Source organism: Arvicanthis niloticus, chromosome X, assembly GCF_011762505.2.
Source record: "Arvicanthis niloticus isolate mArvNil1 chromosome X, mArvNil1.pat.X, whole genome shotgun sequence".
In the NCBI taxonomy this organism is placed as follows: domain Eukaryota; kingdom Metazoa; phylum Chordata; class Mammalia; order Rodentia; family Muridae; genus Arvicanthis; species Arvicanthis niloticus.
This window is the reverse complement of record NC_047679.1, coordinates 29,885,345-29,900,233: the sequence shown is the minus strand read 5'-3', so window position 1 is coordinate 29,900,233 and position 14,889 is coordinate 29,885,345. Positions and strand designations below refer to the sequence as shown.

At 42.7% G+C, this 14,889-nt stretch overlaps 1 protein-coding gene across 5 annotated transcripts in view; it reads left to right on the top strand.

The window, feature by feature from the left end:
• The first annotated feature begins 14,048 nt into the window (after positions 1 to 14,048).
• Positions 14,049 to 14,889, top strand: part of Rps6ka3 (ribosomal protein S6 kinase A3) — a 110,740-nt gene continuing 109,899 nt past the window's right edge. For 3 of the 5 annotated variants that reach the window (XM_076918375.1, XM_034484975.2, XM_076918374.1), the window contains exon 1: positions 14,062 to 14,145. Coding sequence is in view for 2 of the 5 variants with exons in the window: in XM_034484976.2 (XP_034340867.1) it covers positions 14,077 to 14,145 (69 nt within the window). In the remaining 3 variants the exon portion in view is untranslated. Of the gene's footprint in view, positions 14,146 to 14,889 lie in introns of all 5 variants that reach the window. The other 2 variants (XM_034484976.2, XM_034484973.3) reach the window with 1 other exon arrangement.

Genomic DNA, 14,889 nt, shown 5'->3' with positions numbered 1-14,889 from the left:
GAATCTTAATGAGTCTCCTTTTAGAATTTTCTGAGTCCTACAGAGCCTCTTGCCCAAATGGAATGTTTCAACTTCTAGGATATTGCTGTATGACAACACCTTTGTCAAAAAATTTGTGGCTGTGACAATGTGGGTTTATTTTTGCTTTTTATTCCGTTTAATAAGTGCTTGTTCCTGCACCAGTTGCATGCTGGTTTTGTTACTATGGCTCTGCAATATAATTTCAAGTCTTGAGATCAAGTCTTGAGATACTTCCAGCGTTATTCTTTCTCCCTAGAATTGTTTTGGCTACTCAGAATTATTTGTGATTCCATACAAATATTGGGGTTGTGTTTTCTAGGTCTGTGAATAATTCTGAATGAAATTTCATTGACAGGCTGAGTGTAAAAGTATGGTGGCATCTCAGGTACAGATAGAACCCTGCAGCAGGCCGAATGTCTATTTAAATAGTCTCTTCCCTGTCCAATCTCAGGCACGAAGGGCCACGGTTGTCCTGTCCCAGCCATGGGAGACACCTGCAGAGATCACTTTCTGGAATTAATGCTGCTGGGCTGTGCAGACCCACCTGCAACAAGTTCCGAGTCTGGACCTCGGGGTGACAGTAGCACCCACTTTAAAGGATGTGAGGAATGGATGAGAGATGCTCATACAGAATATTTAGCAAAGAGTTAGGTATGTAGATGTAGGTGTTTAACTGTTACGGCTTGTGAATTTGGTTTGGGGGTGGTTGCAGTTGTTTTGTTTCTAGAGACAAAGCCAAGCTAACCTTAAGACTCGGAAAAAATACTGCCTCCACCTCTCAAGAACTAAGTTTCCTGGTCTATGCCTCCAGGCCTTGTCACATTTATTCAGATTAAAGAGTTATGGTATTGCGTCCAAAACGGCCAACACAATGAAAAAAAAAAAGAAATTTCATTGAATCAGTAGAATGCTTTTGAGAATACCAATTTATGAAACACTGTTATATAATAAATACTATTTAAAGCCATGGACTTGGATAAGACAAATAGGGAGAAAACATTGCTACAGTAGTACAATAAAGCTTGAACCAAGGCTTGAGTACTTGAAAGATGAATAATACTTCATTAGACAGTGATATAAACACCATCTAACAATACAGAACACAGTGAACAAAAGCTAAGTTAAAGACAAGCTTAGCATAAATAGGAGAGCATGAGTAATTCTTAGGGAGAGACAAATCCTAGATTGAAGCCTCAGATTTCAACTGGAGAATCATGGAAGGTTTTAACTTGCGAAGAGTTTACATATGACCACCATTTTCTTTATAACTATAAACATGAAACAAAATTTTGGTGGCACACACATTTAATGCCAGGGAGGCAGAGGCAAATGGATCTCTGAGTTTGAGGCCAGCCCAATCTAAAGAGCCAGTTCCAGGAAAGCCAGGGCTATGCAGATAAGCCCTGTCTTCAACAAACAAAATAATTATCATCATCATCATCAACCATCATCATCAACAACAACATCACCACCATCATCATCAACATCAACATCATCATCATCTTAGTAAAGTTGCCAGAGAACAAACAAAAACTGTCGAGTGCTGAATGGGTAAATGTCTGAAGAATACCAGCTCTCTGAGATCTAAATTTATTACCTTTTTGCTCAAAGAAAAGTTATGGTCTTCCCCAAACAGGGTAGATATAACTAGCAATATTTGCTGAAAACCCAGAAATCAGTTTAGAGAGAAAAGTAGAAATTTCTTAAAGAAGATATTAAGATACCAGGTGCTTTAAATTCTGTATTTTAACTGTGCCTCAATCTCTGGTAGACCCTGAAAACACATGTACATGACATAACAAGAAAGCCAGCTCAAGCTTAAAGATTTGGGCTAAAAGGTCAGCTGATGCTCAGTTTGGAATCTGAGTTCAGCCCAGTTCATTGCCTGTAAAAACAAACAAAAGAGACCAAAAGTCCTTTGCAGAATCATAACTTAATCCAGACTCCCTAGGCATGTCATTTACAATATGTAGGATATAAACCATTATCAGTAGATAGTTGAATAGGAAAACATGACCCATGCTCAAGAGAAATAATAAACAATGGAGAAAATGTTGTAATAAACATCCAAAAGAGAAATGTACTTACAGTGTATAAAGCTAAAGAGACAACTCATTCTTTCATACCTTAGAAGAATGAATCATTTAAGTCATGATGAGATGAATTTGAGCAAACAAAAGACAGAGGTAGGAGAACAGCAAGGAGGCTATCAATTAGCAAAAATATACTTTGTGGAAAACATAACTTGGATTTAGGATGAGAAATTCAGGTTGGGAAATATTGAATGTCAAAGTTAACATAATGTTCATGGACAGTATGATAGAGTGTCCAACATAGAGTCCCAAATACAAAATGGAATAGTGCGAAATGTCAGAGTGAAATCTAAGAAAAATAATCTGGAGCCAGTCAATATGGATTACTGAAGCCTTTGGAAATCAGATTAGATTTGCAAAGCAGAATGTGGATATTTCAAAGATAACTTATGGGCAATAGTTAGCAAGTACTATGGTGCTTAGTGCTTAGTGTTGTCAATTTAACAAGATCTAGAATCTCTGGGCATGCCTGTGAGGTATTATTTTAATTATATTTACTTAATATGGAAAGACCCATCTTAACTGTCTGGGAGACCATTCACTGGGAAAGAAATCCTGTACTGCAAACATGAAGAAAATGAACAGAGAAGTATGTACTTACTGCTATCTGTGACCAGGTTCTTCAAAGGTCTTGCTTACCTGTCTTGATAGGTCATACCCTTGAACTATGAGCCAGGATAAACCTTTTCTCCCTTAAGCTGCTTTTGCCAGAGTATCTTAGCAGGAAACAAATACAATTACCATGTGCTTAAAGTAACAACCAGCTAGAAGACACAGCACATGCCTATAATCCTGGCAGTGACACGAAGATTTCAAGTTTGAGGCTAGCTTGGACTATGTAGTGAGATCCTATCTTTAAAAAAAAAAATGGAGAAACCATTTATTTGGCCTAAAAATTCATAAAAATGGACATTTAGCTGAATTCAGCTCTTTGATATACATTCATTCTGCTCTTTTGTAGATCCAAGTCCACTCATATGTGTGCAGTTAACTGTCCAGACCTTGGCTGGGCACTTGCATTTTTTTGAGCCTCATCTAAGATGTCGTATATCTACTTCCTCTGCTCTTCCCCCAAATATTTCTGACCTAAATGTATTCATGTGGATTCTAAGAAAGGAATCAAAAGGTGTGTAATATTGCTGCGGCTCAGGCTTGAAACCAGTACCACAGTCCATCCATCACAGTCTATTGGCCAAAGGTACTCAGTCAGGTTGTCCCCAGTTTAAATAGCAGAAAATTAACTCTACCTTGACGGGAGAAAATGAAAAGTCATGCTGCAAACTAGCATGGTGTCTTGTGACAGAACTTTTCCTGGGGAGATGAAACACACCTGTCTCCTCACCCAAGAAAGAGGGCCCACGACAGACCAAAGTACAGATACCACCAAACAGCCAACTTGGTAAACCAATGAGTTGTATTGGGGTCACTTACAGGAATATGGGTAAATGGTTACTTATAGAAACAAATGACTCAAACACAGCTGAATCATCAAAGCCCATCCCAGCATGGGTGACGGCTCAGAAAAGCTGGGGACCTGGAGCACCTGCAGATTGGAGAGTATCCTTTCCAAGTGACTCTGGTTCCAACATCTTTCAGGCAGCTTCAATGGATTTTGCTTCTTCCAGGCAGCTGGGCTATTCTCAGAGATTTCTTTGCAGCTTTCCTCCTTCGAGAGTCTTATTTGAAGCTTGTTTTTTTTTATTGTTTACTCTAGCAGGGAGGGGCCTAGTGAATCTGGCTAGTTTCAGGGAGTTCTTGAAACTATTTTATAGTCAGTTAATTCCTTGCTTAAGGATCTCCCCTGCAGGATGAAATGTTTTCATCTCAGAGAAGACTGTTACACAACATAAGGATAAGAGTTTAGTGTGTGATTTATAATCTAACATATAATCAAGGATATAACTGAGATTTGCATACTCATGTCCATAAAACATTATTTATGATAACCAAAAGAAGCAACCCATTTTTTCAGTGATGAATGGATAAATAAAATAGTCTGTTTATTATAAACAATATTACAAATCACAACTAGACAATGGGCAGGGAGTAAGCGTCTATAGAATGTCCAACCACAAATGGAACATTTCTGTTACATCCCTTCCTCCTAAGTGGGGAGCTATTGACAGTTGATGGCTTCTGGGAAAAAGAGAGTTCATTTTCTTTAAGGTTATGGCTCCTGGTAGGTAGACCATGTTCCAGTGGATGGCCCCAGACCCATGAGTATATGGGCCACACAAATTGGAACAAGTAGGTAGTTTTAAAAAGAGACACAAAGTCAGAAGGAGGTAGAGATGTATATGGGAGGAGTCAGAGGGAGGAGTAGGGGGTGAATATTATCAAAGTAAATTGCATGCATGTATGGAATTCTCAAAAGAACCAGAAAAGATCCAGAGAGGCCTCGACTGCAAGAGCCTATAGCCCTGTAAAGTTTGAATGCACTACCCTCCTGGCACATGGATGTGTTCATCAGTCTGGAAACACTCCAAACCCCACAGCTTAGGAAAATTTAATGGCTGCTTCATCATATAAGCATGATTAGTTATTAACTCAATCTCCAGTCCCTCTCTTCTCCCTGGAGCATGGCAAGGATGAAAGCTCCAAGCTTCTAATCATATTCAGAGCCCACCAGAGTCACCTTATTACCACTCACAAAATTACAAGAGTTTTAAGAGCTCTGTGTAAAGAATTAGGGGCAGAAATCTTGTGCGTGAGTGTGTGAGTGTGTGTGTGAGTGTGTGTGTGTGTGAGAGAGAGAGAGAGAGAGAGAGAGAGAGAGAGAGAGAGAGAAAGACAGAGAGACAGAGAGAGAAATAGAGAGAAGGAGAGGGAGGAAGGGAGGGAGGGAGGGAGTGGGAGAGAGAGAAATCTTACAACATGCCAACGGAATGTTATTCAACCTTAAAAAAGGAAAGTCTGTCACACACTGCAACATAGATGAATCTTGAGGGTATGATGATAAATGAAATAAACCAATCACAAAAGAAAAGGCAAATTTGTTCAGTTACATAGGTAGCTAAAGTAGACAAAATCCCAGAGACAGAAAGTACCACGATAGCAACCAGGGCCTGAGGTGAGGGGGAAATGGGGAGTTGTTTGCTGGGCATAGTTTCAAGCTCCATAAGGCAAATATCAAACAAAAAACAATGTTCTGTAGATTTTGCAGCAGTGTGAGTTACTTAAGACTATTGAACTGTGCACTTAAAAATGATTAAGGTGGTAAATATTGTATGGCATATTTTTGTCACAAAAATAAAATATTGAAAGACTAGACTTTATACATCACCTATAATTGGGAGGTAGGAAAAGAAATGGAAAACCAAAGGAAACCTTTTTTTGCTATGTCCAAAACTAATGGAAACCAATCTAACAAGTGGGGTTGGAAATTGGTTTTAACTCCTCTAGCTTTATATGGTACTGTCAGATAAAGGGCTCCAAAATGTATTCCTTGTTTACAGGAGTAAAAAGGAGAGCTAGCTCATCTGGCCTTCATCTTTCCAGGCTAGGGTTGACATCAATTATCCTATTTTCCACACTTACAATATCTGGTGGAATTTCCAAACCCAAATACATATTCTTTTCTCCTTTTTCTAAGACCCGTCTATGTGAAAATATTTGATTTTTATCTTGGTTTATGAAAAACATTGTGGATTTTAAGGAATTAGATGAGATTTTTCATTAAGAGTGCATCCTTTGGCCACAGATCAGAGCTAGTGAGAAATGCTTTGAAAGGCAGGCCAGACTTATCAAGGGTCTAACCTTCAGAAGCAGTGTTGGGGTGGGGGATGGGGTGGAGGCTAGAGAAGAAGGAGGAAAGTGAGAGGGAGAGAAGAGAGAGGACAAGAGACTGTCTAACAGATATAGAGGCTAGAGCTGTGAGATCAAGGTAACCCACAGAGTCTAACTTCCTCTGAAACCTATAGGAAACTCTTCGTAGCCCCTCCTTAGCTGCTGGTGCTTTGACATTCCTTGGCTGGCAGAGACACCATTTCAGTCTTCCTTTGTTACATATTATTTGCCTGGTGCTCTGTTCACAGAGCAATCTTCTTATAAGCACACCAGTTATACTGGATTAGAGGCCCACCCAATTAAAGTATGGCCTCCCTCTAATTCTTTACACCTGTGAAAGATAGCATTCCCAAGTATGGTCACATTCTCAAGTAGTAGGAATTAGGAATTCAGTATCATTCTATATGGTAGCAAAATTCAACCCTTAACAGTTGTCTAAAGACCTATAGGAAAGTTTTTTATTACTATGGTTTCAAAATACCTTTTTTTTTCTTTTTAACATTTTATTGGGAAGAGGAAAACACTCTACCCTTGGCCAATATCACCAGTCATCAACAAAATATTATATTGCCCTTTGGAAACAGTAAAGTATTTTCTGCTCTTCTAGATAGCATTTCACAAATTTTGCAAAAGACAAACAATTTAAATACACACAATTTTATTAGGTGGGGTTAATTACATTTTCAAATAAAGCTATTCATAGAATTCACTCCTTATCTAGTAAACAATTTTAAGTTATGTTCAGGTTTTAAAAAGAATGGGGTTTTTTTGTACCTATACCCCCAAGGTGTTTTTTATTACCAGTTATCTGCTTAAATAAATTGCCAAAATCATAATCAATGTGGTTTATTGGTAAAAATGTACTCCATTAACAAATAGCATAATTCAACCAATCAGTTTTTCTAGCAACAGATCTTATCTAACACTGCTTCACTTACACAGTTTTGTGGTTGAAGTCCCAGATTTCTGAAGCATAGATATTTGGGATTTGGTAAGTAACCACAGAGTAGAATTCCATTTAATTCCATGGTATTGCTTTCAATTGAGCACTTAGTTATGGGATGACTTAAAATCCAAATCTCTTTTGAAAAAAAAAGAAAAAAAAGAAAAGAAAAGCCCAGCGTTTTTCCTAAAGTTACCTTCCTAATTGCAAACTCAAATTTACATTAAAAAAAAAAACACACAAACTTTAAAATAACCACAATAACAGCCACATTCTAAAACCATAGTTTCACAATGTTTACGTGTTTCTTTTGCTTTGCTTTTTAAATTTTCCTTTTATTTTATTAATGGCAATGAATAGAAACCGGTGGTCCTTGGGGTTTTGCTTCAAACTGGTGAACTGGAAAAAAAAATGAGAACCACTGTTCTAACCAAACACAGTAAATTGATAGTTCTAAAACAGAAATGCTGGCCTCTGAAGGAACACATTATACTGTTTTTTTTTTTTTTTTTTTTTTTGCTAAATGTTAAAGCAGTCGTTTTTAATATTGGTTTGAAAATGAAGTTTGAATGTATTATCTCCCTCTTATGAATTAGTGTTTATAGACAAGAACATTTCAAGGGGCTTTTCTGCTCTAGTCAAAAACTGAAGGGGAACAGTAGCTTATTAATGCTCCAAGAATGGCTTCTCAGTTCCTTGTCAAGTCTCAAAGCCTCATAATTCTTTCCCTTCAAACGACTCCAAAACAGAATGACACCTCCAAGGATTAAACATTTTGGAAACCAATAAAAGAAGAAAACATTAAAGCATGTCTGACGCAGACTCCATATTTCCCTGCCCTCCTCCCACTGCCCTCCCCTGCTCCCGCTCCTGTTCCCTCCATAAGGATGAGTCAGGTACTGTTAACTTTGAATCAGGCATTTGTTAGTTTCTTTTGAGCATTCTATAAACAGATTTTGATCATAGCCTATAAGCAACTGACCTGTAATCATTTGCATTTCAACACATGTAGCTTAAAACACAGAAGAGCCGGTTCCCCTACATGCTCTTTTATTTGAATCCCACAGGAAGTTACTCACAGTACCTTTTTTTTCCAGTAGTATGAGTGCCCTAAAGAAATGGATAGTACTACAATAAAATGCTCACTCAACAAATGGAAAGAGATAACTTTCAAGAGTTCCATTAGGTATTCAGGAATGCTACCTTCCTGAAATGGGTAACAAAAGCTCCATTTACTGAAGGCTTTCTAATGACATGCTTAACAGACATGATTCCCACTTAATCTTCCAACCATCCCGAGGCGAGCACTATTATTCTCATTCCAGATGAGGAAATCAAAGCTTATTTTGCAAATACCCATTGAGCAACTATCATATACCAATGTTTTCAATAAAATTGAAGCTTAGAGAGATAAACGAATCTGAAATTTAGGTATGGGTTTGTTTCTACTCTTATCATGACCCCTTCCTATCATCCTGGAAATAATTCGAAATAAGCTGTTCCCTGGGCTAGAGAGATGGCTCAGCAGATAAAGCACTCACTGCACAAGCATGAGAACCTGAGTTTGAATTCTAAGAACTGATATCAAAGCTGCCACCATTCCATAGGTAGATACAGAAGAATCCCTGGAAACTCAAAAGCCACCTTGCCTGGCACACATATGTGGTAAAGAACAAAGAAGAGACTCTGCCTCAAACAAGGTGGAAAGCAAGGGCCACAGACACCTGAGGTTGTCCTCTGGCATCTACACATGTATGCCTGCAATCACACATGTGAACACAAATTTAAAAAATTAAAGATTTATTTGTTTATGTAAGTATACTTTCGCTGTCTTCAGACACACCAGAAGAGGACATCAGATCCCATTACAGATGGTTGTAAGCCACCATGTGGTTGCTAGGAATTGAACTCAGGACCAGTGCTCCTCACCACAGAGCCATCTCCCTAGCCCCAATAAATAATATTTTTAAAAGGAAACATTCCATCTATTTGTATTGTAGAATAGCCTTGTCCTTGTTCCTTACAGAATTTATTAATACTTTTCATCATGTTATTGAATTTCTATATGTAGAGGAACGTAAGAGAAAATTCTTACATTTCGGAATATTTGAATTTTCTCAAATAAAATAAAATACCCAGAAGCCTCTGCTTCTGGAGTGCTGAAACTAGGGGTGTATACCACCACACCTGGCCTTGATAACGTTTTGTTTGTTTGTTTGTTTCAGAAGTTTCAAAGAAAAATTGTAAACATGAAAGATACACTACCATGCTTTTTGGTAAACTCATGTCTTATGTGATACACAATACGAGCCTGAATTGTATCATTCCTTCTGTAAAAAGAAAGTGTCTAGTACTTGTTCACCTTTTTCTTTTTATGAAAACACATATACTTTAAATAACATAAAAGGAAAAGCCTTTTCCTGGACGTGACAATGATTATGCTTTGTGAGTTTTCTATACTGGTGGCAGGTCCATGAGTATGGAACTGGGACTGAGTGGCAGTTGCACCATGAGCCACAGCTAGTCATGTTGTGACTTTTCCAGACTGAGGTAACTCTTTCCTTTGACAAAAGTTATTTTGTCAAATGAATGCCAATTTAAACTTGTACACGATGATTATAGTTATAGCAGGAAATTGTTGGGGGCAGAGGAGGTTAAAGCGAGGTGTACTGTCATACATTAAGAATCATTTCTCAAACAAAAATCATTTCTTGGAAACCTAGTTTAGATTTTCTGCCCAGGTTTGCCGATTCCTCAGCTGTTTTGCTTCAAGTAATAACTTTTCGGTATTTTGGATCTGGAGACATAGGGTAGGGGGATTAGGCGATAAAGGAATCAATCCTTTCTGCTGATTCTACACAAAGCTGGTTGGGGGAAGAGAGAGAAAGAGAGAGAGAGAGAGAGAGAGAGAGAGAGAGAGAGAGAGAGAGAGAGAGAGAGAGAGAATATGAATATCTGAAGCTATGACTTCAAAGTTATAGGACCTAGAGGCATTCATAAAAGGCTCAATGTTAAAAGATAATTCTAGATCAGTGCTGTCCTTTAGAACTATAGTGTGAAGCTTAGCCAGAAATGACATATGTAAGAATGAGTTTATACATTTTAAAGGTAAAATCAGAAGCCAGCCATGGGGGTGACCACATACCTGCAATCCCAGTACTCACCAAACAAAGGCAGGTAGATCAGACGTTTGAGGCCAGCCTGGAGTAGGTGATGAGATTCTGTCACAAACAAAATCAAAAGTGAACTTAATATAATGACATTTCATTTAACACAAGAGAGTTGTAATATTGTCTCAATATACAGTCCATACAAAATTACTGATGAGATATTTTATATTCTTTTCTTAAGATACAGTGCACCAGCTCACCTTGTTTTGTTTGTTTGCTTACTTCTTTGGTTTGTTGTTGTTGTGCTTTGTTTGTTTGTTTGCTTGGTTGGTTATTTGAGGCAGGGTTTCTCTGTCCTGGAACTCGTTCAGTAAACCAAGCTGGATGTTGTAACACATCTGAATTTGGACTAGCATAGCTCAGTAGCTACCTAAGGCTAGTGGTTTGTCATCTTACCAGGTTTGGAAAGGGGAGGCAACTCTTTTTTGAATAGCAAGATGAAAAAGTTCTTTGTTAGGAAAAAGTAACATAATCTTGTTCAGGACAGCATCAGTGCTGTTTTGAAATCCTGTGCTCTTGCTGTTCCCTCTCTCTTGGTGCCTGCTGGGAACAGGACTTCTAAAAGGCAAACATGTCTTGAAAGCTGCAATGAAATGCCATTTTGCTTGCTGTAAAAGAGGTCTCCAGAATCTGAGAGCACTTTGGCTCTTCTTAAAATTGAAGGTGTTTATGCCTGAGATGAAACTGAAATGTAATCAGGCAAGAGATGTACTTGTGTATATAAAGAAAAAAAAAACCCAAACATATTGAGTCCTGGAGGCCAGCTGAACAAAGACAGAGCAATCTGGAGAAAGGGAACCTGGGCCCATGGTAACAGTGGCAATGATTCATGCCAAATTCCAAATTTCGAAGCAACCTTCCTGCTGATGACTGCTATCAGACACAGACTGTGTGATGCTGAACCCCTCCTGGATTTACACTAATGAAAAACAAAAGTGTACAGGGGATGGAGCAGGGATAAATACTGTACTCTTAGTCGATTTTTCCTAAATTATCCAAGCAAAGAGGATTATCCAAACGCAATACTTTTAGATCTGATTAAATAAACAGGGGAAACACTCCCCCATCATTTTCTTTCCTTTCGGAGAGAAAAAGAAGAATTGTATTTTTCTAAATCAGTTCCCAGTTTAAGTTGATCCTATGTTCAAGAAGACATCTGTGGTAGGGATGTTTGAACCCATTCTTACTAGACAATCCCACAATTTCAGTTAACCTTGCTTTCAAAGCTATTCCAGGCAGGGTCTGATGCTACTGGCCTGGAATCCCCAGCTACTTGGTAGTTCTAGGCAGGAAAATTGCAAGACTTAATCTTAACTGGGAGACTTAGTGAGAGCTTGACTCATAACAAAGGGGGGGGTGGGGATATAACTCAGTGGCAGAATGCTTGCATACTGTGGGTGAGACCCCAAGGTCAATCCAGAGAACTACAAAAATAAAACTGAATTAAATTACTCTGGTGTGTTTTCAGGGTAATCAGAAACCAGTAAAAGTTGGTTCTGAAGACAGCACACAGCATGCTTTGCTTTTATATTTTTTTAATGACATTAATTTATTTGTTATATATGTGTGTGCCTATGGGCACCGGCTTCGGAGACCACATGACAACTTCTAGAAGTCAGTTCTCTCCTTCCACCATTCTTGTCCAGGGGATCAAAACTCAGGTCATCAAGCTTAACAGCAAGTTTCTTTACCCACTAAACAAACCATCTTGCTGACTCGAAATGCTTATTTTATATGGTTTCTATCGGGCAATTAGTGCCAGAGAGTGTTTGGGTACATAACTTAGGCATTCTGCGTATAAACGCAAAATAATTCATAATTCCATATCGTCAAACTTCTGTGAGCACATATTTTTTTTTACATCAAGACAGCATAGCCAACTAACCTGAGTTAGGGCCCTGGTTGTACTTGCAGCACCCGAATCAAATATGGTGACAAGCGTCTCCAGGTGCCTCTCTCCTCCAGTGTATTCTGAGCCTGCCTAGTTGTTGTTTAACGTGATCTGTCCCTGAGTTCAAGGCTGAGGGAGTGGGCTCTCAGCAAGAATTTCCGGCGGCTGCCCTCCCTAAACAGTTGGAGCTTTCATCAGATGAGGCTCCCAGGCCTGGAGGGGCACACTGCAGATGGCAGCAAAAAGAGCTCAACACCTGTCTCTGTCGGACCAGACAGGAAACCTTGCACAGCCCGCACAGACCTGGCCAGCTAGGTGGGGGTTTGTAAGGTCATTCACACACCTGCCGAAGGGAGGGAGGCGGGGACACTCCAGGTGTCTAGATCCCGGGATGATTAAAGGAAACTGTTAAAAGGCGTGTGGGGAGAGCGCAGCGGGGGGACGCGCTGTGGTAGCCAAGCGTGGGAGGCTAGCGATGCCTCCCTCCAGGCCTCGGGGACTGGGGAGACGAGCTGGCCGGAGATTTCCCCGCGCGCGCGCGTGTGTGCGTGTGTGTGTGTGTGTGTGTGTGTGTGTGTGTGTGTGTGTGTGTGTTTCTTTCCGATGCAGGGCGGTTAGCCAGGGGCTGCAGTAGCTTTCCACTCAGCCCAGCGACTTTTACACATCCCAGACATACTCAGCGCGTCTAAGCAGCAGGCTCGAGAACCCAGGATTGAACCTTCCCGGAATCCACTCAGAGCGCCCAGGCATTAATTCTCAAACTCTTAGAATTCTGTGGCTCCGTGGCCGACTGAGGATTGGGTCCCCTTAACCTAGGGCTTCCTCTTCTTGGGCAGGAGGAGGAGTCACAACCTCCCCTCCCTTTCTCCTCCGCCTACGACCAGCTTGATTTTAAAAAAAAAATCTAATCTTTTATTTAAAGTCAACGGAGGAGCAGAAACCCCGCGCTCCTGCCTAGAAGATATTTTTACTAACTCCTTAATCTCTGCCAAGAAGGGCAACCTTAAGAAACCTCTGTTTTCTCTTAAGATTTAGGTAGCAAGGGAGGGGTGTGACAGTCTGGGCCGAAACTCCAGGGCTCTATGCACTTGGGAAGGGTTATTAGGGCGGGGGACGAAAAATTTCCAAAGTACTAAACATTGAACACTAGAGTCAACTTGAAAAGCTCTGAATCAAATTGAGAGCTGAACCTACATGTGGCTAGCTCCCGGCAATGATGCCTCTGGAGTCCCCGTCCAAGCAGGAGGAAAGGGGTCAGGTGAATACCCAGCTTGTGACCCTGAAGAAGGAGAGTCTTGGGCCAGAAAAGGATGTGCCCATAGCCTAGGCGCGCCCACGCGCACCCCTGGAGGAGAAAGGCCGAAAAGACACCTCCTGCCTCCGCCCGGAGCTGCTAACTCGGGACTGCGCCCCCAGCGCCCTGCCTAGCTTCTCCAGCTGAGCACGAACCCCTCTGCTCTCCTATTCTCAACTAGTCTCCAAGCTGCCAGGACTCGTGGCAGTTAAAGACTCCAGCCTCTTGTCCTCCCCTCGTAGCCCATTTCTCTCCCCCCCCATCCCATCTCCCGCCAACGCCCCCAAATCTTTTGGGCTCGCCCTTCCTGAAAGTAGGCGAGGCCCAGAAGCTGAGGCTGGGGAGGACGAGGAGGAGGAGGAGAAGGAGGAGGAAGGGGTGGGGGTGGGAAAGGGGCGGAGCCGCCAGGGGCGTGTCCAGCACTGACCCCGCCCCTGGGTGCGCGCGGTGGTGGTGGCGGCCGCCCAGCCTCGCTCTGAGAGACAGGTATCGCTTAGACGCCATGTTGTGAGCGGAAGTGGGGGAGCGCGCGGCTGTCGCTGTTCTGCTGGGATCGGGCGCGGGAACCGGCGGGGAGGGGAGGTGGGGGGCGGAGCCGTAGTCCGGGCGGCGGAAGGAGGAGAGGAAGAAAGGGGCGAGCCCTGGTGCCTGGCGGCGGCGCAAGGTTCTCGCTCAGAGTGCGGGCTGCTGTGGCCAGGCGCTGGGCGTTCAGGTGGTCAGTGTCGGCGTCGAGCTTGCTCTCGGGAGCCGCGCGGCTGCCCTGCTGCTGCTTCTGGACTCTGCCTTGGGCTCGAGTGGCGGAGGAGCCGAGCCGGCTGTGGGGCGGGTGGGGAGGGAGGAGGCGGTGAAGGCGGCGGCGGGCCGGGGAGGGGGGGAAGATGCCGCTGGCGCAGCTGGCGGACCCGTGGCAGAAGATGGCTGTGGAGAGCCCTTCCGACAGCGCTGAGGTGAGTGCAGCCGTGCGGCAGGGCAGGCGCACCCCTTCCCCACGCCCCCGCCGGTGCTCGCTCTCTTCCCCGGAGCTGCCCCTTAGACCACCTTCTCCAGCTTGCATCTTGTTCCCAGTGCGGGATTCTGCTTTGGGTCGTTGGGCTTTGCCGATCTCGTCTATTCCTCCCTTCCCGCACCCTCACCTCTCCCTGCTTTGGGGGCGGGGGGTGGGGGGAGGCTGCCGGTGTGGCGGCGCGTGGAAGGTTTGGAGTGGGCGCTGGGAGGCTTTGCAAAGAGCCTGTTTTAATCAACTTTGCGTGGGGGAAAGCAGGAGGCGAAGCAGGAGCCGGCGGTGGCGGGGAGTTGGGAAGTTTGGCCCTGCCGGCTCTAGGGGGCTTCTCTGGAATCTTAGCGACTTTGGGTTCGGTTCACCGGGAGCCAAAGACTTGAGTCTGGCCACGGGAGGGGGTTGCTGCAGGGATATGGGCGCACACAGGGCAGGGTGGCGAGCCGTGAGGGTTTTGAGTAAGGGGTACAGGACTGAGGGACCCCCCCCCAGGTCAATCTGCCGCAGCGCTCTCTGCTGCTGCTGCTGCTGCAAAAGAAAAACGGACTGCCTTGGGTCCCCTACTCCCAGGTTTTGAGGTCACCGAGTTGGAAGACCCCAGTATAACTTTTGCTTCCTGTCCATGGATGTGAGCGGGTGAAATTCAAGGAGATCAGCGGACGCCGTAAAAGGGCTATCTGATTTTTCCTCTCCC